Consider the following 23,385-nt stretch of genomic DNA (forward strand, 5'->3'; position numbering starts at 1 on the left):
CTAGATTTACCTTTTTAATTGAAAATGCAAAAAAAAAAAGAAAAAAGGTACAAAAATGAGAAGTTATGTCAACTAAATGAGTTTTTGTAGGAAAATTGATTCAGGTTCTATGTTGGAGCAGAAAGAAGTGATCTCCGAGAACATACGGTGTCTCTCTCCACAGGTTTAGCGTCAAGTGTTCGATGCAGACGCCTTTAATAATCCGTGGTTCTGTCCGAGTGTCTTTGAGGAGACGGTGGTCACCGGGGGACGTGAGGAGAACCTGCTCAGTATCCCGCCGGATAGCCTCCTTTCCTGGGGTCGGACTCTGCACAGAGCCGCTCTCCCTGCCGCACCACCGCCTGGACCACAGAGTCTGGAGTCCTCAGCAGCTGTGTCACATGGTTCTTCTGTGCCAGACCCTCCAGGACGCTCTGCCGTGGGAACGTCACACACAAACGAGAAGGGGGGGGGATTCATAAACCAGGATCATAGTTGATGGTCATGGTATTTATCACAGGCAACTCACTGAGTAGCTTATTTATATGAGGCGTCCCACTAAGGCTTTTGATTGTTTCCTCCCTGTCTCCTTCCTGAGTTATGATGATGATGATGTACATGACGCTGACAGGTGTGCAGGATGAACACAATGATGAAGGAAACCATCTTTGTAATGTATACCTTAATTTACTAACTATTGTGTTTTGCCACACTGGAGGCTTGTTTGAGCCCGAATTGTTATCAAATATGATGAAATAAAATGTTTCCTCTAATATTGTAATTATTTTATGACATCATAAAGTGAGTCAATGATTTATGGTTTGCACTTAAACATGTCTTAATTTAAATACCAGTGAAAGAGTGAGTTTATACATTTATCTATATACAGTTTATGGTAGTTATGTATGATTGCTGTTGCCCAAGTCATTAGTACTCTTCTGTTCTCTGTAATCTGTATTCTATTTCTCCAATCATCAGTACAAAATAATGTATTAACATTAAACACATTAAATTCACATTTAAATTCTTGTTAAATCATTTTATATTATTGTCCAGTTATTACATTTTTGGTTTTATTTAAAACCATGTAATTATATTTCAGGGTCAGCACTTTGCTACCATTATTGACCAGTTATGACATTTTGGGTTTTATTACATTATATTTTAAAACAATTTAGGTTGTTGTTACATCAAACAAGGCAAACAAGGTTTGAGGCACAAGTCCCAAAGACTTCAATAATATAATGATTTTATTGCATATTTAAATCTTATAGTATGTATATAATATTATATTGAATATGCATGTTTGGGTTTTTTTTTTTATTGTGTACCAATGGCTTTATATTCTGTACACACTGTTCTATATATAATATGTCCTTGACCTTAGTACGCTTTTGCAGGTTGTCTAACTTCCTCCGCTGCCTCCGAGACCCATCGATGTACATATTTGTGTTTCCTTGTAAAACATCTCGTTTGGTCTACTGTAAATGCAGCATTTTGCACACACATTGTCTCCACTTTAAACCTCCTCACGAACGACAACCTGGATGACATGGAACTCAGCGAGAATCGAAATGATGTTTCCCAGAACCGGTTGCTCTACAAACTAGCATCAGAACCCGTGTAGCCATTTCTAATTGAACTGTTACTTTGCACTGCGGTGCCTGCGTGACACCCACCTTTTCAAAGCCCTGCTCAACCACTGTCATATTAGGATTCAGCTGGTTGTGGACTCGCGGCTCTGTCACGGCTTTCTTCAGGTCGTAGTTAAAGAACAAGGAGTTCAGGATGACCTTTGTGCAGACAGAAAATGTAACATGTCAAAGTTCCACGTGCCGGAGCGTGTGAATCTGCAGCTTGGAGCTGCATGACAATGAAGTCCACTCACCAAGGCAGTGGCTGTGGTTATTTTTGTGCCCCCGGAGGCTCCTACTACCATTTTTACTTTGTTTTCTTTGTCAAAAAGGATAGTCGGACACATGGACGACAGCGGCCTCTTGCCTGCAACAGATGAACAGAATTGACTTTCTATCTTCGCTAAACAGAATTAATTAGATCACAAAAGCAGGAGCAAATATAACGCTGGTGAAAATGTGAGATCGGAAACCTTATTAGAGAAATACCAAGTACTGATTATATCTGTTGGAAATAAAGGTTTATTTTGAAAAGATCCACTGGTGCAAGAAAGTCATACCTCAGACAAGAGGTTCAGGAAGTAATGTAGGGCCATTTCAGTCGGCCATACCTGGTTGGATGAAGTTGTTGGGCGACGGAGGGATCCCAAACCCATTGGTCATGTACGGAGAGCTGAAGTCGTCCATTTCATCGTTGAAAATGATCCCAGTTGATCGAGACATGACTTTAGACCCAAAACTGAGGAAACAAAATAGATTTTTCTCGATGGGAGAAACATTTGTTGTGTTCGAATCCAAAGTAAACATCGGTGGGCAGGTCGGACAATGAGACTCTTACTATAAATTAATGGTACTGGTGGCTGCCACAGCGCTCCCGTCCTCGGCGATGACCGACAGGTGAGCTGTCCCGTGGTTGTCCGGGACAAAATAGTCAGGCTCGTAGTAGCTGTCTGGATGGGTGGTGTCGTCTGTAATTTTACTCCTTATGCCATCAGCAAAGTAGTCTGAGGTCATGTTTTGGATTAGCTGAGAGGAACAATGGGAGCGAGTTGACAAGGAGGAAAAAAGAAATCGCCCAAACTCGTTTTTTTTTTTCTTTCTTTTGTGCACATGCCCTTCAGCAACTCTTTTCACCCCAATCCACCCCTTTGCTGATGAGAGAATCATGACTGTAATGAGGCCGGTGATTGTGGAAAGGCTCCAAAGAGGTTTGAAGAATAACAGCATGGGCACTTACATCAGTAATGTTGAGATAGCGTGGGTCGCCCAGGCGGCTCCTTTTGGCGTAAGCAAAGCGAAATGCCTCCACGATGCGGTGGTATGTCAGAGTCTTTTTCTCTGCTGTCGATACACTTGTGTCTGTGAAGTTGTACCCTGTGGAATATCCACAGAATGATTGGCTTTACAAACTGCGTGAAGGCGATTAAACTCTTAAGTCAAAAGGACAACATGAAGCTCGTACACACACATATACATTAATTGTTATCCCTCATTAGAAATTAAAGGAGGCACTGCTCGTCTGCGGCTCCAGCTGAACAGATGGCGACTCAAACTTGGCCAGCAGAACTGAGCACAGGCTCTGTTTTGAGCCTCCAGGAAGCAGGCGGAGGAGTATTCCAGGGGCGACCTGGGGAAGCCTGACATCCTTTCTCCTGCATGACTGCACAGGCGCCCGGCGAGGCCGCTCACCGTCCACGATGTTCAGTATGAGTGCCAGCACAGGGCCGCTGGAGGGGGCGTCTGGAACGTGCATGGTGTATTCCCCCACGTTCAGCTTCAGTGGGCTCTCATTCAGCACTGGCTGGTACTCCAACAAGTCATCCAGGGTGATAATGCCGCCTGGAACAAGTTCAAAAAGTGTCACAGTGAAGTTAAACTGAGGAATAATGATCCCATTACTGTAAATCACTTACAGTGGGATTTCCAGTGACTCCTAGCTTGAGTTCTATTATGTCCAACTTTATTTTTTAGTTAGTTTTTTTCCACAGTGCTCGCTATATTTTCCTTATTATGGGAAGAAAAAAGAAGCACACCTGCCGCCTGGATGTCCTCGACGATGCTGCGAGCCATTGTCCCGTTATAAAACACGTCGGGGCCTTCCTCCGCTATCCGTTGGTATGTTTCAGCCAGCTTTGGAAATCTAACTATGTCATTTTCTTTCAGGATGTTTTTTTGAGAATCACAGAACACCTCACTGAAATGAAGAAAAAAAAAAGAAGAAGAAGAACGTCATTGAAAGTGAACACTGGGAAGAATATAATACTGCTGCCATGTTTAACTGGTGAACATGAAGCCTGAGAGTATCAAGAGAGTGAAATATAACAAATTAATTTCTGACCCAACAACACATCATTTGAGATACATTATTCTAAAAGTGTCTGTGATGAGAAGCCTCTAAATCAGAACAAAATCAACTTCATACGTGGCCAGTGGTGTAGCTGTTCACCCTCATTATGTCATTATTACATTATGTATTCATGTCTGTTCCTGCAGTGGACTTTTTTGCACATTAATGTTTTTGCACTCATGCATTTTCTGTTATATTTATGTTGTTTGTCCTTTCATATTGTATCGTCTTGGTATCGTCTGTGCAGAATTCCTTTTTATCCACAGGAAATTAATCCTTGTTCTCTAAGTTGGGGAAAGTAATAAAGATGATGAATAACTGGAATGTCTGTTTTAAGCCATAAGGTCTCATAAGCCATGGATCTTTTATGAAAATGTAAATGTACATGATGCACTTACTGACTATAAAAGCCAAGTGAATAAGGACCAGCTTAATCCTTTATCTGGTTAATCCTTTAACTGAATGATGAGTCAATGGCAATCACACAAGTCAATGAAGAGGAAGACAGAAATAATTACAGCATTAATAAAAAAATAAAAAAGTGAGAAGAGAAATTTGGGGTAAATCTTGTTATATTTGGTTCAAATAATATAACATTACAGTGACTGACTATAATACAAAATGAGTTTATACAACTTCATCAAGAAATCGCAGAGGAAAATATTCCATTTAGATGCACTATTGAGCTTTAAATTGTGATTTTAGTTAAGTGTTACACTATATTTATTCCGCTCAAATAACATTATAATGTTGATGTGTATCATTTTTCACTCAAAAGTTTCCCATTAAAAAATCCTTAAGATTGAATTTTTCCACTTTCAAGTATTTTATATTGTGCATGGCGGGTTCAATATAGCAAAGTGTAGATTGATTATTGAACAGCTGTCCATGCCGTTGTCATCATATGAATTCACAAAGGGAAATGATCAATCTTGGTTGCAACAAACTAAAGATTCAAGTGCAAAAAAAACCTGCAGTCTTCATATCGCAGTACATTCACGTAGCTCTTTTCAGCACCGTGTTCTTGTTTTGTTTACTTGTTAGTACATTTTGAACACTTCTTTTATCACTTCAATCAATTTTGATCTTTTTTCTGTCATGACACGTTTCTGCATTACTGCTTTCAATTAACCAAATTTTGTTGTGATTTGAAATCATCTCGCTAAATGAGTCTCTTCATGGACAAAGCAGACACATTCCTGCAGTAATCATGAAGTGTTTCATGTTTACTGTGATGTAAGAGGACTATTATCAACACTCAGTTTTCCTCTTTTAAGTCTCTGTGAGGATTATCCACCTGCCTCTCAGCTGTAACTTGATATCCAACATGTTGACATGTGATTAAGGAAAAGAGGAAAGGAGATTAAGGGATTAAGCAAAATTATTTCCGTTTTTTTTTTTTTTTTAAGGCTTCATATGAAGCAAATATTTAAGTATACAAAAGGGAATCCCCCTCACCACATGTTGGCGTCTCCTTGAATGGATTCCTTGCTCTTGAAGAGGGCGTGAGCCAAGGCTTTTCCTATAGGGAAGCCGTCACGAGCCAGGGCGATGCTGGGCTCAAACAGCTCCTTCCATGGCAGCCTGCCATGTCTTTTATGAGCCATCTCATAACCACGGATCTCCCCCGGAATCGCGATGGACAATCCACCTGTTGTGGAGCAGCAGCCGTGGATTACCAGCATAATGTCTTTCTTACCATCCCCTGTCTGAAGTTGATGAGACGCTATGAGACACTGGATGCTGTGTTCTGCACATATGGAGTATTTTACTTTTATTGGAAGCACAAGGAGGAGCAGGAAGGAAGAGGGCTGCATTGGATGACTGAACATCCAACAGAAGCGATCTAATCTAAATCCCTCCTCAGTGCTGATAGTACAGTTGCTGCAACAGCTTTACTGAGTACAAGGACAGATCTGAATCTCCGGGGGGAAATTCTCCATCCCACATTCAGGTACCTGTACGAGAAAGCTTGGTATTGTTGCCAAACATGTCTTCGGTGGCATTCATTGGCGCCGTCTCCCTCGCGTCGATGGTTTCCACCTTTCCTGTCGGGCAGAAAACGAGGACTGATTGAGCCTCGTTGTTCTCAGTGAGACACAGTGAACGGCGCACGCTCACCTGTGGAAGCGTTATAGATGACAAAGAAGAGCCCTCCTCCGATGCCCATGCTGTGAGCATTTAAGAGGCCGACACATAACAGGGCAGCGATGGAGGCGTCCACAGCCGATCCATTTTTCTTCAGGATGTCCCTGGAAACACGGGGATGCTTTTAACAGGCTGAGAAAGCCGACGTGCACAAGTTGCCCCCGCGTTTCCTCTCCGTACCTCCCCACTTCTGAACACTTCCCAGCGTCGGCGGCTACGGCGGCCTTCGAGTAGAAGTAGTCTGAAGGGGCGGGCGGGTTCTTCTTCCCCAGGCCCATGAACACCCCCAGGAACAGGCTCACCGCCGCCACCAGTAGGACCACCAGACCAGCAATCATGGACTTCCCAACCATTTTCCTTTTGGAGAAAAAAACAAAAAAACATTCATCATCAGGCTGAAACTGAAACCGCCTTTGTTAGATACAACCAAATGAACAGCAAATGTTAATTTTTTTTATTTTTATTTTTTTTCTTACCTTTGGCTGTGATCTTTTTGACACAGTGAAAATAGTGCGTTGCAGTGAAAGACTTGGACTAAACTACTGATCCTCCCTGTCCGCCGTGACGCTGCGGCGCTTTGTATGACAAACCCCGGCCACCAGCGACGTGTTGTCTGTTGTGACTGACTGTGAGGAGTGACATGGAGGTGCTACACTGTAACGATGATGAGCAGTGTTTCCTGGATAATAAGCACGTGTGCTGCCTTCGCACATGTTTTTGAAAGCAACTGGGGGGGTAGGAGCATAAAAAGAGCAAAAGGAACTTAAAGAAAAGTAAATATCGTGAACGCTTTCTTCTCCATCTTCTGTGTTTAAGCCCTTGGGAACATCAGCAATAACTTTTGTTATTTGCAGTTTAATCCATCGTGTTTAAAACTAAATGTCACTTTTAAAATGATGGGTGGCTCCTCCTCCCTTTTCACTCAAACTCTTGAGCCTGTCCCCCCCAAATCCTCTATAACCTTGAGTTTGACTCTGCTATCTGTCTGCCAAAGTGAAGGTGCGAGTGATCTGTTTACAGATGCGAGCGGCGTACAGCCGTCACCCATGGCTCAGTGTGATTGGCTCAGCCAACGGCGTCGCCATACTCAGTAGCCGTGTCACAGTCTATTTGGAATTATTCTGCAGGCGACCCTCAGATCGATTGAGATGCCCGAGCCTCCACCCAGGAGCACAGGCCCAAGCCGGCGGTGTCGACGCCGCCGGTTTCACAACATGCCCTTCTGAGGTAACTCGGCTAATCCAGCGTTCACTCCTGTTGCTGGGCCACACTGATAAAGGAGCCCTGTGGTCTGCTGCTGCTGCTGTTGCTGCTGCTGCTGCTATGACTGTGTCCAAATCTAATCACGACTATCCAGCTCTCCATCTCCCAGGTTCAGATCCGCCCTACAGAGGGGAGATTATTCAGTGCATTGAGCTGATTTATTTGACAATTATATTTCTGGGTTTTTTTTGCAGATTCCCTTCAGTTTTATACGTGTCTCAGTGGTTGTTGTTTTTCATGAAAATATCAGCTGCGGTTTATTCTCCATCCCTCAGTGGAGGGCTTACAGGTTTCATTTTGACGTAGCTGTGAGGGGTACATTCGCACGCTCTTCAATATTTCCCTTAATATGTTTCTGCACAATAAAGGAGCCGGCGTCTCCGCGCCTGTATATGTACGCTGCAGCAAATCAAATCACATGCTACGGTTGTTCCTCAGCGTCAGGTGAACGGCAGCCTGCAGACACGTAGATGGTCACAGTGGAAACGGAGGTGATGTCATGTGTTTTTATGGGCGACTGTGGTCCTATTTAATGACAGGGCCTCCCAAAAAAACAGGCTCTGTTCAGTGTGATGCAATTGTCAGTTTATGGCTGAGCTGCGTGGCAAAAATATGTTTTTGTCTTTATGTTACCGGCAGCCGAGGGAAGAAGCAGCGCTAAACCCTTCGGTTTGTTGCTGCAATAAAGAGTCACACGTGTTTGTCATGAGATTTAAACACAATCCTTTTGCCTTGATGTTGCAAAAACTAGAGAAACCCAAGAAGATTGTTGTTCTTTATAATCACCATAACTTCTCCGCTTGCTGCTCTAAATATACACATGCTCTATCTTCACTCCAATCACACTGTACAGCAGGGGATAAGAAACCTTTATCATTGTGAAGGCCACAAACATTTCTTTCTCATGTTCAAACTGCAACCAAGCACTTCTACCACAAGGGCACAACGAAATTTCGGCTGCTAATTTTATCATTCATTTATCATGATTAAGTTCTGGTTTCATACTATGAATACAGAGTATTATTAAAATTAAATCGGTTGATGCCTCTATCCATGCTGTGGTTGGCAGAGTCAATCACTGAGAGTTCCCCACAGGGCTGCTACAGAGGCACACAGATTCAACATAAGGGTTTACATGCTTTCCTTGTGCATGAGTCGGTTTTCTCCGGTTCACACCTGTTTAATTACAGGGTTGTGGTGCACTGACAACCAGCAAAGGCAGTGTTTACCCTGTACTGGTCACCAGTACATCACGAGCCAAAACACACACTCACACAACCAGAGGTAAATAACCTCAGAGGACCCAGAAAGATTACACATGCACAGGGAGAACATTTCCTCACAGAAAGGCCTGGACTTTAACTTACCGCTATGAAAACATGTATGAACTTAATTGATGACTCTAAATTGCCGGTAAGCGACAACAGTAAGACTATGCAAATTCCACACCTTCCTATGACGCAACAATGCAAAACACTGAGCCACTATTGTTGTTATATTGCCCAAAGGCTTCGGCTTTGAGGAGATCAGTTCTTCTTACTGCGAGGCAAGACGGCTTAGCACTGCAGCACTCAAATCTCATGGATAGAAAGAGCAATTTAGATAGTGTAGGGCATAAGAATACGATTAGAGGAGCTTGAAAACCGTACTTGTGATAGCTGTAACTCTGTACATTTGTTTAATTGAAGCCCGTCCTCGTCATTTGGCTGCCAATGTTTTCAAAATCCCAGCAGAGGCAGTTTGTTGGGCTGGAACTCTAACCCTGAGGACATCAATGGTTATTGTCGTCAGCCGCAGTGGACATTATGCAGATGTTCAAAGTCCAGCGCAATCCATTAAGTGACCATCATCTGTAAAAGCAATTGACCTCACTCATCTCTAAACCTCGACATCCCCTTCGAGGTAAAGCTCAAGGTCATGGCTGGAATTTAATTTACATGTGATAAACAGAAAGAAAGATTGATCCCACAGATTTGTATTGCATCAACACATACCTACATGTGCAAGACATCGAGTGATGTTCAACACACATCAGGGGAATGAGGTGTTTTATCAGCATCGCTTGGAGAGATAAAGATCTGACTCAGCCAATTAGGGGCCTGGGAGTGATACATTAAATCAGGGACATCAGTCAATCATAATTACTACATCGAGGAAATTATGCAGCAGGACCTGTCCAGGGAGGATGTGAGGCCGGGGAAAATAATTATTCGAGAGCAGATCAACTGTTGCGCGTCACTAAACAAGGATAAGCCTGAATCATGCCAGAAAATAAGGTCAAATCAGGATCAAAGCCCTTAAAGCCACACTGATGGGACTTACTAATAGGATATGTTCAGAGGAGAGGGACTGAAATAACAGTGGGCTGAATGGCTGACCCTTCATTGACCCCCAGTGGGCCCCTTCCATGACAGCCGTGTGACAAGAAGATACACGGGTATACGGATGTTCTTCCCAGATTGATTTACTGGAGTTGTGACAGATGCAAACGTGATTTGACAGCTCATGTCGTGGCTGACTGACCGCACCACTGCTGCACGAGGAATTTATATTTATTCAGGGCTGCTGGCAACGTGGCGTGTTTGGGAACCTGCATATCAATGGAAATCTTTTGTGTTGTTTTTTTTTTTAAGGGAAGATCTAAAAGCTCCGTCTGTAACCCTCTGACATCTTCCCCAACCAAAAAAAGGACTTGAAAAATGAATTATGAACAAGTATCTTTTTAAAACAGAGCATATATTCTTTATACAAAGACTTTTAAAGGTTCAGCCTGTCATTTTCACACCAGACCTCCATTACTCCACTACTGTTCCAAATACACATTAACTCTTTAAACCAAACATGGATTCTTTAAACCAGACCCCGACTCTTTTCTATTGGACATTTGTAGACCTGATCGAGACTCTTCAAGACAGAACTAGATTCAGTAGACCGTTGACTCCAGGATCCAGACTGTCAAAAAAAGCATGTGAATTAGGAAGGCCCTTGAAGCACTTTCAATTTCCTTGTGTATGAAATGTATATTTGTGTACGTGTAAACACTTGTGTATAAACTATACATACAAATCAATATAATGGCAGGCATGAAATAAGATTAGATGAGGTTGAAAACAGCATAACTGTACATTTGTTTAATTAAACCCTACCCTCCTCATCTGGCTGCACGTGTTTTAGAAATCCCAGCAGAGGTGATTTGTTGGCCTCAAACTCTGGACCTGAATGACTCTTTAAAACGGAACGTGATTCATTAAAACGTTGACTCCTTCAAACCTTTTGAAGCACCTCGAATTTCCTTGTGTATGAACTGTACATACAAATACACGTGCCTTGCCTTAAAGTGCACCTCTATAATCTAGTCCAAACTAATCCAGACACGTCAATTCTTGACAGCTTTAAACGACTATACCCTGATTGTTGGAACTGCTCCCAGACTCTCGAATAAACATGGATTCTTTGGTTCTCTAGCTCAGTTAATCTGATCTGCCTCCACTGGATTGACAAAGGGTCGAAAATAATCATGCATGTTTTGATTTTTGTAATATTGCACGGACGGATTATTTTCTCGTGATGTGAGGCATACAAAGTGTCTGCACGGAGGAGAACTGGGGGGGGGGGGCTAACACCAAGCCCTGCCATTGGTCGGACGCTCCACGTTGCACGAACCTAAACAGCAGCGTAAAGCGGAGAGAAGCGGCTGAAAGGATGAAGCAGCCGGCGCGTCTTCATCACAAGAGAGACAGGCGCACGTAGCCCGTTGGAGCGAAAACCACAACAGCAAACGGAGGGATTGTGATAGATTAGACGTTTTGGTTTTGTGTTGGGGGTTTTTTTTTGGTTTAGTGGAGAATCTGCCTCTTGCAGCAGCAGCAGCAGCAGACAGTCGGAGCGGTTTGCGTCCAGCGAGGAGCGCCTGTGGCAGGAAAACACTGAATCTCATCATGTTGTTTGTCCTTTTCGGTGGTCTAGTCTGAGCTGCAGCGCAGACGCCTCTGCAGGGAAACAAGACAACAACAAGAACAAGAACAAGAACAAGAAGAAGAAGAAGAAGCACGACCACAGGATGGGATCCAGACTGAGCAGACAGAGCAGCCTGGACAATGAGAATTTCTCCAAGAAGCGACGCAAGCTGCAGGACGGCTCCGGGGAGGGCGACAGGAGCGGCCGCGGCGGCGGAGGAGGAGATTTTCTCTTCGCACTGATGCTGAAATCAGACAAACTGCCCGGGATGCTGCGGAGGACGAACCACAGCCCCTACATGAGGAGAGTGGCGTGGATCAAGGAGATCCAGAAGCTGCTCCGCGACCGCAGGATAGACCAGGCGACGGACGTGCTCAAACTGCTGAGGAAGGTAAGAGAGGAAGAACCACCACGAACACCTCGGACCTGCATGGAGGTTTCCTCCCTCACCCCGGAGTCCACGTCCAGGGCACTGTCTGTCTTTGTAAATGCAGTTTATCTATTCATATTTATATATATATATATATATATATATATATATATATATATATATATATATATATATATATATATATATATATATATATATATATATATATATATATACTAGTGCCACAGGTGCAGGCTGTGTCCTCTGACCTTTTGGCCCCAGATCACCCCTCCTTTATTTAAGTATTATCGTCCCTCTCTCCCTGTGTGGCCTCTCGTCTCCTTCCTGGATGATTTGTTGTGGTGGAAAGTGGGCCACTGGCAGAGCAGTGTACCTGTGACACACTGTTTCTGTGGCAGTCACAGCATGTGAGTCACCCCAGTGCTCTCTCTCTCTCTCTCTCTCTCTCTCTCTCTCTCTGTGGGTAAGTGCTCTGTGTTGACATCAGATCTGAAAGGACTGCCTGCACCCTGAATGAGGAAATGGCAGAAACAACATGCCGTGTGTCATTGCATTACCCCCCCTAATGTAATAAAGTCTGAATGGGGTCGAGGTATTTTCACGAGCAGCACGCACACAAATAGAGTCCTCTCCATCTACATCTGTCCTCGTTTCCGCCTGTCTGGCCACAGTCTCACCTCTCCTCAGGCTGTCCTGACGCTGCCATTAGACTGACCTGCCCCCTCCATTTCTCCCCACTTATAATGTGTCCCTCGGTAATGGCCTGTGCTCCAGCAGTGTGCTCTGGTCCTCTACACAAAATATTGTTCCTCTCCAAAAGGTTTTATTAACTCGTTCTTCAAGGATGAAGGTCATAGAAATGAAAATCTAGGCCAACCATTTTTTTTTCTCTCTCTCACGCACTCTCTTTGTTGTGAGTGTTTGTGTCGTCCTCTAAAAATGTTCTTTTTTCTCTTATTTGAGTTGAGATATTTTGCAGCTTCTCTTGCTGATGAAATTCTTTCAAATCAACCAAGTGCATCTCGTCTGACATGTATTGTCACCAATCCGAAATACCTACGGGTTTTGTTTGTTATTTTCTTTTTTTGGAGGGAGTGGGGTGGGGGTCAAAAAAGACGTGATCACTGCACATTTCTTGTAAATACCTAACACCGTTTTTGCTTCACGCGGATAATAGATACAAGTTCTTCCTCAGAATAGACTCCACTCCTCCCGCTCTTCGGAGTGCGCTTGTTTTTAAAGCCTTTTCTGGATATAAGATCAAGGATTATATAGGTGCATCGAAGAGAAAAAAAAAAAGTGACAGCATCCTCTGTGCTCTCATTTGTTTGCTCGCCCTCTGGGCCCCTCCTCTGTCTCCTAACTGTCTTCCAATTCAGTGTTAATTACTGTGAAGCCTTGACACAGGAGAGAGTGGGACCTCCTTAATCAAAGCGAGGAGATAAACTGGCTCCACCAGGCTCCATGACAGCCGCGTCACGGGGGACACAGGTTCACTCCCTCCAAACCAGCTCCACTTTTATTAAATGGGCCGTACTTTTATCTTTGCTCGCAGCATAGCAAGCAGGCGGATATCCGAGAGATCCTGTTCCCTGAATTTAAAAGAAGGAGTTGTGCGGCGGAGCTAATTGGTGTGTAACGGCGAGCACGGCCTCAGACAGGAGAGGGGATCAGAGCTCTGCTGCGTATGTGGGAGCCATTCGTGGGTTTTCATGTCACGTCTGCAAATGGCAGCGGATTCGTGTCGAAACACTGAAGGGGGATATTTCCGTCCGTCCTCTCGCAGAAGGGCGAAAAGCAGCGTCTCCCTCGCTCAGTCTGTGTTTACCGCTGCCCCTGTTAAAAGGGGGCCCTGCTAGCGTGGGGCTGCCAGCCTCCCCTTCCAACTGTCTATTACAATCAATGCTGATTGGGTTCAGGAAAGAAAATCTGGTGTGCGTGCATTTGTGTGTGCGTGTGTGTGTGTGTGCGTGCGTGTGCAGACTGTGTGATGTCTCTAAGGCTTTCTTCTCTCATTAAAGTTACACGGGCCATACAAGCGCTTGCAAGCGTACTTTCCCTCATTAGGACCTTGAGGATGGACGTGTTGATGAAGGCGAGCTGTACAGTTCAGTACACACTGCTGACTGCTGCTTGTCTCATTACTCCCAAAAGGTCGACTGACATCTTCTCCCCTCTTAGGTTGATTTGATTCGTTTTTTTGTTGGATATCTTCCTGGATTCGTGGTGTTTACGAGTCAGCTGCCACGGCGGCCACCGACACCAACGCAAAGTTCTGCATGAGAGCCTTTGATTTGCAAACAAAGCGTGAATCCATATGTAATCTGGGAATAGCTCACAGCTGTAGAATGAACTCAAATGTCCTCAAAGATTTCAAGTCAGGAACCAGGGCAGAGCGTGAACAGTGGTGGAGACCTCAGGGTTTCACGGCGGAGCATCAGGAGAATCATGAAAGCATTTTCTGCAGTGACACGTTGGGTAATGCACTGGAGCTGAGCGCCACAGAGGTGTGATTCTATATGCCAAAACACAGCGTTCCCAGTGACTCCCCTTAGATTTCACTTTTCTACTGTAGGGGGGGGGGGCGCCTGTCTCCTTTCATGAATATTTAAAACGAAACACTTCTTTCATCCCTCCATTTGGAGTCACGGTGTCCTTGACACAGCAGAAATGCTTTTATCTCTTCCCAGGTCCAAAGTCATCAGTCTTCATGGTGTGTTCTCTTTTTTTTTTTTTACGTTTCCACCTCACGGCTGTTGTAATCCGTCCTCTGTTGTTTACTCTGGCAGGATCTGGGTTTGGAGGGCACCTCACTCAACGACATCTTGTACAAAAACGCCGCCTTCCTCAACCTGGTGGACCCGATCTCCCACGAGCTCCTGCTCAGCTTGGCTCGAGAGATGCAGTGTCCTAAGAAGGTCAGTTGTTTAGTTTTTTTCATATGTCGTTCTCACTGCGCCACACATCATGGCCACGTGAATCCCATCGGATGTCGTAGAAATTTCTCCCGGATTAATTTGAAGAACGAACCGGTCTTTTTTTTCTTTTCTTTTTTTTTTTTTAGGATTGTTTAATTTTTCATACCTGGAAAACTGGAGTGACCCAGTAATATGTGAAGAAAAAAAAAAGGCCTTGAGGAATCAGTCAAATTAGCACAGCAAATGAGAGGAGATTAGTTTTAGACACAGAGAGAATCTCATTATTCAGAAGGTTTCACAGCCACCAAAGCTGAATATTGATTTTATTCTATTTATTTTTTGACGTCGGTCTTGTCCACCGGCAACAACAACCTGGTAAACGAACTGAGATGATGGGAGCTCGCCAGCGCCTGTCTAGAATGTCACCTCTCCAGTGTACTTCCTGTGCCCCGCCTCCCGACGCCGCCTGCATGTGATTAGATTTTCTCGCTCCAGCAAGGCAGCTAAATTGTGTTTTGTTCAGCAGAAGCTCGAGGCTTTCGGAGCAATAACACATCATGTTTCCCCCTACATGTGAAAGACGTCACAGTTAAGAGTTTGAGAGCCTTGAGACGGTGAAGGAAGCCTTGCAGCGCTCGCAGTTTGATAGAATCAATGACGGAGGTGTCTTCTCATGCAGGAAATCTCCCACCTGAAAGCTGCTGCCCCACTAATGCTGACCTCTTTGCTCCGTGAGTCATTATTAACACTATCTACTGCTCTCTTCCTTACAGGATGCAGACACCATAAAGTCTTCGGATAAGATTTGCAGACAGCTGATCTACCACCTGACCCCGCACTCCAAGTGGCTGAGGCAGAGCATGTCCAGGCGGAAATCCCAGGCCTGGTAAGCCCTCCTGTCCAGACACTCAATCTGTCATAAGTCAGCAGCTCCACACAACAGAGAGCGGCGCTCCGTGTCCAGCAGCGGAGATTTCCATCTTTGTAGCTGACATTGACATAGGACAGAGCTCGCCACGGGCTGGCCGGACGGGAACGTCACGGGAACCACAGCTGTCACTCATCTCTCTTTAAGCGCCCCGGCCGTTGCAGCGACTGCGTGCAGCATAATTCACCCACGTGTTTTGCGGAGTAAAGATGGCGAGGGTTCACGTGAGAGTGTAATTGTACTCGTTCTGACAAAGGAGCACGTCGCTCTTGATGTGCAATTGACGGCCGGTGAATTAGCTCGTGCACAGTTTGTTGCTTGGTAATCCTATTCATGGAGCAGCAGCGGCGTGTTGTATTTCTCTCTCGCGTAATTGCTTATTCTACAGCTGGCGAGACACTGCAAGTAGTGCATTCATTTTGTGGAGATGAAAATAATCTGGGGATTGAGAGGGAGACAAAGGAGGCTCAGTGAGATCAGACAGGTCCATTTTGAGCCAGTCAGAGGTATCAACGCGCAGAATCACAGGCAAAGCCGAGGCATGTTCTCGGGGACCTGGCCTGGGATCAGCCACTTCACCGTCGAGCCCAACAAGCACGGCTTTGTTGTCGTGCTGCTTCATGTTTTATTCAGCGGCGAAGAGGAGAGACACAAGATTTAACCGACACGACTGCATCTCTGAAACATGCGCAGATAAATGTGATTGCTGGATTCCTGTCGCTGAAGAGGACATTAATATGGTGGATTTTTCTAGTTTGGAACTTTTATCCAAATATTTACATGAGAATTCTACCTGTGTTCGTCATTACTTTACTACCTATTTGTGTCTTCGGTATAGCAGCTACACTAATCTCAGCTTTTCAGCATTCAGTGCTGTCTGCCTCTTTTTATTTTTGCGTATTTTTTTTTTTATCTGTCCCAAGTTAGATGATAAAAAAAAACGTCTGTCTGTAGATTGCATGGTAAAATACAGTAAGATGAGTATAACTCAGAATGAGCATGAAGCACAGGTAACAAAGTTGTTTAATACAGTTGTGAGCATGCCTTTTGTTGGCATTATTTCCTCTTAATTATTCTTATAATTCCATTAAAACGCATAATAATTGGACTAAAGTGTAATGGAGACTAATTGAAATAGATTAAGATCAAGGGCCGAACCACACGTGTAACAGGAATGACAGTTTGAGACTGTATGTAAAGACGAGGGGATGTATATCAAATTGAAAATTGATCTAATCTGGTAGCAGTTATACATTGTATTGCATTTATGGATCCCAACTTATGTGAAACTCCAGGATTCAACCAAAAATGACTACTTGGTGTGAGAAAAAGCATTTTCAGGGTGAAAGCTAGAAAGGATGTGGTTTATGGACAGTGAATGGGGAACTCATCCTGTAACACTTTGAAAAGACCTGATTTACAGTCACCAGCAGGTTCATTTAGTACATTTGTGCAAAGCGGCGCAATCCACAACAGCCCTCACAAACTCACCACATGTTGTTGACACAGTCAGAAATGATTATTCTTTATGTTCATCACCAAGGTTGCAGACGTTGGTGACGCTGTACTGGAGCTGCATCTTTCGGAAAATGTCTCTAATATTAGCTGAAGTTCTCCCAGAAACGGAGTTCAGCGACTGGATAACGTGTGACGAGCGGAGCTTTGGTGTCGTTTGCAGGACCTTTCGGCTGCAGTCTTAAAATAGTTTCTCACGCAGTTCTTACGGGCGGTGACACGTTCCCATTCAGTGAAATAATAATTGATCTGACAGCAAAAGTCATGGATCATTATGCAGAAATCTATGAATTAATAATAGGCTCCATGATGTAACCTTAACATTGCAAATGCCAGCGTGCCAGTCTGATGGCGAGCCTGCTGGTGAAAACCAGCCTGTCTCCTCTGTCGCCCCACCAGGTGATCTTTTTGCAATTTGCCTTCTGCACCAACCTGCACCACGACCCTGCTAATGCCACTCACATACGCAACTAAACAGAAATAATAACACTTCTTGTGATCTTGTACTACTGTGAAACAGCAGTACAATCTGAGCAGGTAATGCTTGTGTAGAATTGTGTTTTAGTGTATTTTCTTCATGGTTTTGTGTTTGTTTCGCTGCAGGCAAGCTGCCTTCATCTGTGCACAAGTGTAACAATCCCACCTCTGTGTGAGTTTCTCTTTGCTGAGACGCAACAAAAACAGCTCAGTCTTTTTTTCTTTTTTTTTTATGTGTTTATTTTAAATCTACTGGATTGTTCATCCCTTCATTATCCAGCATTAGAACTGCACGCCGGCTGCTCTAAATACTGTACACACGTTTCTGACTGAAATGCCACTGCAAATCTGAATTTCACTAATCCCTTTAATCTATCTAACTAGTTTGTTTGGGTTCGGCTCAAATTGTGGATTTCTTCTTGCTTTTTTCATCTCCGATGAAAAAAGCTCCGCAGTGGGCTGAATGGAGGCAATGACCCAGAAACTCCGCAGAGCCGCTCTCACCTTAAGGGTAATTTCATACGAACGCGGAAATTGCCAACACTTTCGTAACCTTTATACCCTCTTTGATTTCCGCACCATATCTCCCTGTTCCATCGGTCTCGTTTGACTCAAAATATGCTTTTATTCAGAGGCATAACAACAACAACAACACATTTCTCTGAACCACTCTAACCATATCTGGTAACTTCTGCATCTCTTCATGGGTTTTTTCCTACACAAACAACAGTTAATTGAAGTAAAGACTCCAAAATAGTAAACAAATTGTGTTGTTTGTTTTGATTTTTGTTTTTCCTTTGCTAATCATCTTCTATATCCAAGTTTTATCTGATTGATGCTTTTATCTAAACAAACTAAATGTGGCTTTGTACATTAAAATAACTACTACAAATAACAGTTTATACTTTTAAGCAAACACCAAATAAATATTTCATGTTTTTCTCTATAAATGCCCATGAATGTACAGGAACTGATTGAGAGAAGCTGGGGGCATTTCTTTTTTTTACAGAGAAATCTTGAAATATGCATGATTTTTAGTCATTTTTATGCCACTTTGCAAGAGATGTGATTATATAATCTTGTTATTTTTTTCTTCTTTTGATGTATTTAACAGCACATTAAAATAAAATGTAAAATGTACACATATTTTAGTGAGTACCCGTCACACAATTTCTTTATTTTCTGCTTTTAACCTCTTCTCAAATGCATAACTGTAGATTACATTGGTTATTGCAGCATGCCTTGCACGTTAAAGCTTCCTCAAGAGGCCGTCAGTCACTTTTGACTGTCAGCCTCAAGAATAAAAAAAACTGATCTCACAGGAAGATAACAGAGAAGCTGCTAAGGTCACTTTTTGTTTTGTTTTTTTTACCAAAACATTCACAGCATAATAATACATCCTGGTGATATTATTTAGGAGCAGCATATTGTCATTTTTCATATAGTCTGTGAACTGTGAGATTGAGCCTGGTGCAGCATGAAGGACAATGCAGTGGTGACGCCGCGGTGTGTGTGTGTGTGTGTGTGTGTGTGTGTGTGTGTGTGTGTGTGTGTGTGTGTGTGTGTGTGTGTGTGTGTGTGTGTGTGTGTGTGTGTGTGTGTGTGTGTGTGTGTGTGTGTGTGTGTGTGTGCGTGTGCGTGTGCGTGTGTGTGTGAGACAGTTAATCACAGTTTGCAGACTTCTCTATATGCATGTATCAATTTAATCTTGCTGAATAAGCGTTTTCAAAAATAAGAGCGATATGTCAGGGAGCTGATGTGATTAGGCCGCTCATCTCGGAAAGGCTTCACCCAATCCGAGGACTGAAATGAATAATGGAGCAAAGTTTTAATCTATATGACTCCACAGACAACAAAATGGTGTGCGCGGTGCGATGATGGCCCCGAGGAAAGCCCAGGAGAAAATCAACTGCCCAAAAAGGCCATTTGTTGACGGCTTCTTTTATCCACCCACGACGTGCATTGAAACATTTTTCAAGAGTGATATTTTCACATTTTTCCCCTCCGCCGTTCCCCCTGACTCCTCAGACATGTATATTTATCTTTAACAAATCGTAACAGTGAGTGACTTTACGCTTACTGAATTCAGATGCTGCTTCATTATCTCAAATTACCGACACATGGAGACGGATGCGACGCGCGTGGAGACGAGTACTGCACTCGGCTCCTTCCCCTTCAGTGGAAACACTTAACAGGAGACTTCATAATAGAATTTAAATTTAATTTATTGCTTAATTATTTAATGGATATTTATGACATTAGTTGATTGTTGATGAGACCTGGTGGCGCCGTTACTGAAATGTTGATTTATGTTCCCAGAGAGATTCTCTTTTTCCTCTTCTTGCTGCTTCGCCCGTCTCCATAGCAATTTATACTGAAGGGGGTTTGATTTATAGTCAACAACACTACACTTGTGAGCCATTTGTTTTGAGCCAGGTTTATCATTTAAACGGAGCACCGTTATCAGCGTTTGCTCGAATGTAAAACCCACCGAAAGTCCTAGTTATCGGCGACACTGTGGTTTTCCTGGTGCCCCATTAATCTGGAGGAAGGATGAAAGAGGCTCCCAGAGCGGACGCCTCAGACATCTTTTTTTTTTTTTTTCCCCTGTTTTCTGAGCTCAAAAGGATGAGTCTGTCGGAAAAAGAAGGGCGCTTCGTGATCAGAACCTATTCACACCCGCAGGGGAGCCTCTGCCACAGCCATTAGGAGTTGTGTGCCTCCGGTGAAGATGAGGTTTCTGTCATCTAAGGGGCTGCGAGGGCCAAACAAAAGGCGGAGGGAGCACGGTGACTCACTAGACATCGGCGAAGGTACAGCCGGCTTGACAGATGTCCTTATCTCACAGATTTCACGCTCAACAGCTGATTAAACTCAATTTTATCCGCACGAGTTCACAAGTAGAGGTTATTCTTTATCTGGGTGCCTGGGTGGGCTGTTATTATTTTTCCTCTTCCATTGTTCTATTAATACCAACATTTCTGCTCATCAAATCATCCTCTGCTTTTAAAATGAAGCAGTCAATCCTCCTGTGTTCAGCATGACCAACAACAACAAAAAATAAAAACCCCACTTTAAAGCATCACGAGTGACAGGTACTGCAGTGGATGTCACAGTAAGTCACCGAGTCCCCGAGGGTGGTTTCATTCACTCTGACACCGAATCAGTGTTACAGGCCATTTCAGTAACGGCTCCAGTTAAACGCACCGCATCCTCCTGCGCGGCGGATATGGGCGACGGCAAATGGGGCTGACGGAAAACAAAAGGGCGAAGGAGTGTGTAAATATTGCATGCACACTTTCCGCTGCGATGTAATGGCAATAGCAAATGCTGGTGAAAAGGTCTGGAGTATTTGTCGTGTTGATATTCAACCTCAAATCTTGTTTGTGTGACACGGTATCCTGAAAGGGCTTTTAAAGAGATATTCAAAGGCCTGTGTGATGCCAGTGCAACAAAAACAACCAGAAATCCTGTGCAGAACTGTCAGTGCACATGTTTAATAAAAAAAAGCAGCCTCCAGACACTGACAGTCACTTTTAAAGTCACTTTTATAGTTGAGTGTCATGTTTGATTTGACACACTCTGGATGCTCTTCCAGGCCAGTCAACCAGGGTTTTAAGACCTCAGAGGTGCCCTTCCAATTGCTGGTACCCAGACCCGACTGCTGTGGGATTCAAACCAGCAAACCTACATCCGCAGCTCATTTTTCTCACCTCTGCCACCACTGACCTATTTAATTTGACTATACAGAAAGAAAATAAATCCCCCAGATAGTTACAGAGCACAACCAAAGTGCACACCAGTCATTCACCGGTCAGCCCCGGGGCGCTATTGGTGAAGGCAGGTCACAAACTGGGAACATCACCAGTCCATAACTGGACTAATACAGCGAGACACAGTTTCAGTGTGTTTTCGAATCACCAATTAATATCAAATGCATTATTATTTTGGGGACTGTGGGCAGAAACCCTGATGAAACCTGTGGAGAACCTGCAGAAAAGGTGGGGATATTTTTGCTGTGAGGGAAGAGTGCCTACTTCTCCACTGAGCAGCCCAATGTACACATTCATGTATTGCTCATATTCAGTTATTTTAACAATCTGCAGCAGTGCATTGAAATGTGCCAACGTTCAAACCTCTTTCAGTAACGTTAGAATATCGGTTTATCAATTTGCACTTCACGAGCTCAAAAAGGAAGTAAATAAACCTTGTTGCTGCTACTTTCCCTGCGTTTTTGCCAGATTTCCCCCACATCTGTCATCGGGTGGCATCATGCCAGCTGAACAAGAGACTCATTTCTTTCCCATCTCATGAGTAAAGTAGCCATGGATGTCAGTTCTCATCCTCGTTTCATATCATTTACTGTCGCGGAGAAACATTTGCGGCTCCGTGCAATATGGAGCTCTGTGTTCCCGGGCTGTCCAAGCTCTGGAGCGCAAACTGCCGGTCCGTTCAGATGTTTTGGCTCTTCTGTTTACACTAGTAAATCCCCATGCTGGAGTCTCTGTATCAGCCTTCCGCTCCAAGCCGGACCAGTCACCCCCTCCTTTATACAGCACAGGAAACACAACATCAAAACCATGGACTTGTTCCCAAGTTACAGCAAGGGAACGTATTGAAATGTGCTTTCACCCCCCACTGTGATGATTTGAGTGTTTACATCTGACAGATCCTATCAAGTAATGATCCTTCTCCTTCATGTCCCCCAACAGTCTGAAGACAACTCTACAGAAAAAGCTTTCCAGCGACTCGGTGGACTTGTCCGGCATCCCTCTGTCCTCCCGTGACGTCCGCCAGGTCGCCTTCTACCTCCAGAACAACAGAGACAGTGTGGTGGCTGTGGACGTCAGTTTCACCGAACTCCAGGACGAGAACCTGAGGTTTCTCCTGCCTCTCCTCGGCTCGCTGCCCAAACTCGGCACCCTGGCCCTCAACGGCAACCGTCTCACGTTGGTGATAATCAAAGACCTCACCGAGATGCTCAAAGACCCCAAGAAGTTCTCCAGCCTGGCCTGGATCGACCTGGGAAACAACGTGGACATTTTCACGATGCCTCAGCCGCTTCTTGTGGCGTTGCGCCGGCGCTGCAGCCTGAAGAGCAGCCTGCCCACCATCTACGAGTACACAGAGGGCCAGCCCTACTGCTACCACCTGGAGACGTCCATCGAGGAGCCCAGCCACTACGAGGAGGAGGAGGAGGAGGAGGAGGAGGCGGAAGACCAGGAGGAGGACGTGGGGGACAAGTTTGAGCTGGAGCCGTGGGGTTTGGGGGAGAAGCAGCTCTCCAAGGACTTCACCCTCCACTACTGTGAGAGGTGATGGAGCATTCACACCCTGAGGCTCCTTCAACTGTGGGTGGAAACGTTCCCCGCAGCACTCCTGTTACCTCCTTCGCCCTCTCGCCCTCACACCACGAGCCCGGTCACCCTTTGAGGCACGGCGGGGGGGAGACAAGTGCCCACATTGTGAACTTCTCGTCCCGACACGGCGACCAAGCCATTCCTAACCATCTCTGAGTTTAACCCACACAAGACAATGACGTGACGGCCGCGGCGGCGAACTTACTGTGTTGGTGGATGGTGCTCTTGGGAACAAGGTGCGGTTTCATTGGAGGGGGGGCTGGAAGTTTTAATGATCCAGTGCACTCTCTCTCTCTCTCTCTCTCTCTCTCTCTCTCTTGCTCTCCTCCTGTCGCTCTACGTCTCTCCCTCTGTGATAGCGGTGTCTGAGGAGCCAAGCTTAAGGAGGTTTAGATCGGATAGAGCAGCAGCATCCTGGTCTGTGGCTGCGGTGAAAGTGGAGTTGTTGTGAAAACGGTGGGTCCCTCT

The 23,385-nt window shown here is 44.5% G+C and overlaps 2 protein-coding genes across 2 annotated transcripts; one reads left to right on the top strand and one right to left on the bottom strand.

Moving 5' to 3' along the window:
* Positions 1-266: 266 nt before the first annotated feature.
* On the bottom strand, positions 267-6,464 carry ggt1a (gamma-glutamyltransferase 1a; the record flags this gene model as incomplete). Its single annotated transcript, XM_080498795.1, has 12 exons — positions 6,289-6,464; positions 6,082-6,212; positions 5,919-6,008; positions 5,419-5,611; positions 3,647-3,807; positions 3,303-3,452; positions 2,851-2,987; positions 2,452-2,639; positions 2,225-2,352; positions 1,868-1,980; positions 1,659-1,772; positions 267-413 (listed from the first exon to the last, which is right to left on the bottom strand). The coding sequence occupies exons 1-12, from the start codon at positions 6,459-6,461 to the stop codon at positions 267-269; spliced, it is 1,725 nt and encodes a 574-aa protein (XP_080354921.1). The 5' UTR covers positions 6,462-6,464.
* Positions 6,465-11,431: 4,967 nt separating this feature from the next.
* Positions 11,432-22,876, top strand: lrrc75ba (leucine rich repeat containing 75Ba; the record flags this gene model as incomplete). The annotated part of the gene is made up of 4 exons (XM_080498794.1): positions 11,432-11,719; positions 14,509-14,637; positions 15,411-15,523; positions 22,270-22,876. The coding sequence occupies 4 exons, from the start codon at positions 11,432-11,434 to the stop codon at positions 22,874-22,876; spliced, it is 1,137 nt and encodes a 378-aa protein (XP_080354920.1).
* Positions 22,877-23,385: the final 509 nt, after the last annotated feature.

Source organism: Blennius ocellaris (assembly GCF_963422515.1).
Source record: "Blennius ocellaris genome assembly, chromosome: 7".
Lineage (NCBI taxonomy): Eukaryota > Metazoa > Chordata > Actinopteri > Blenniiformes > Blenniidae > Blennius > Blennius ocellaris.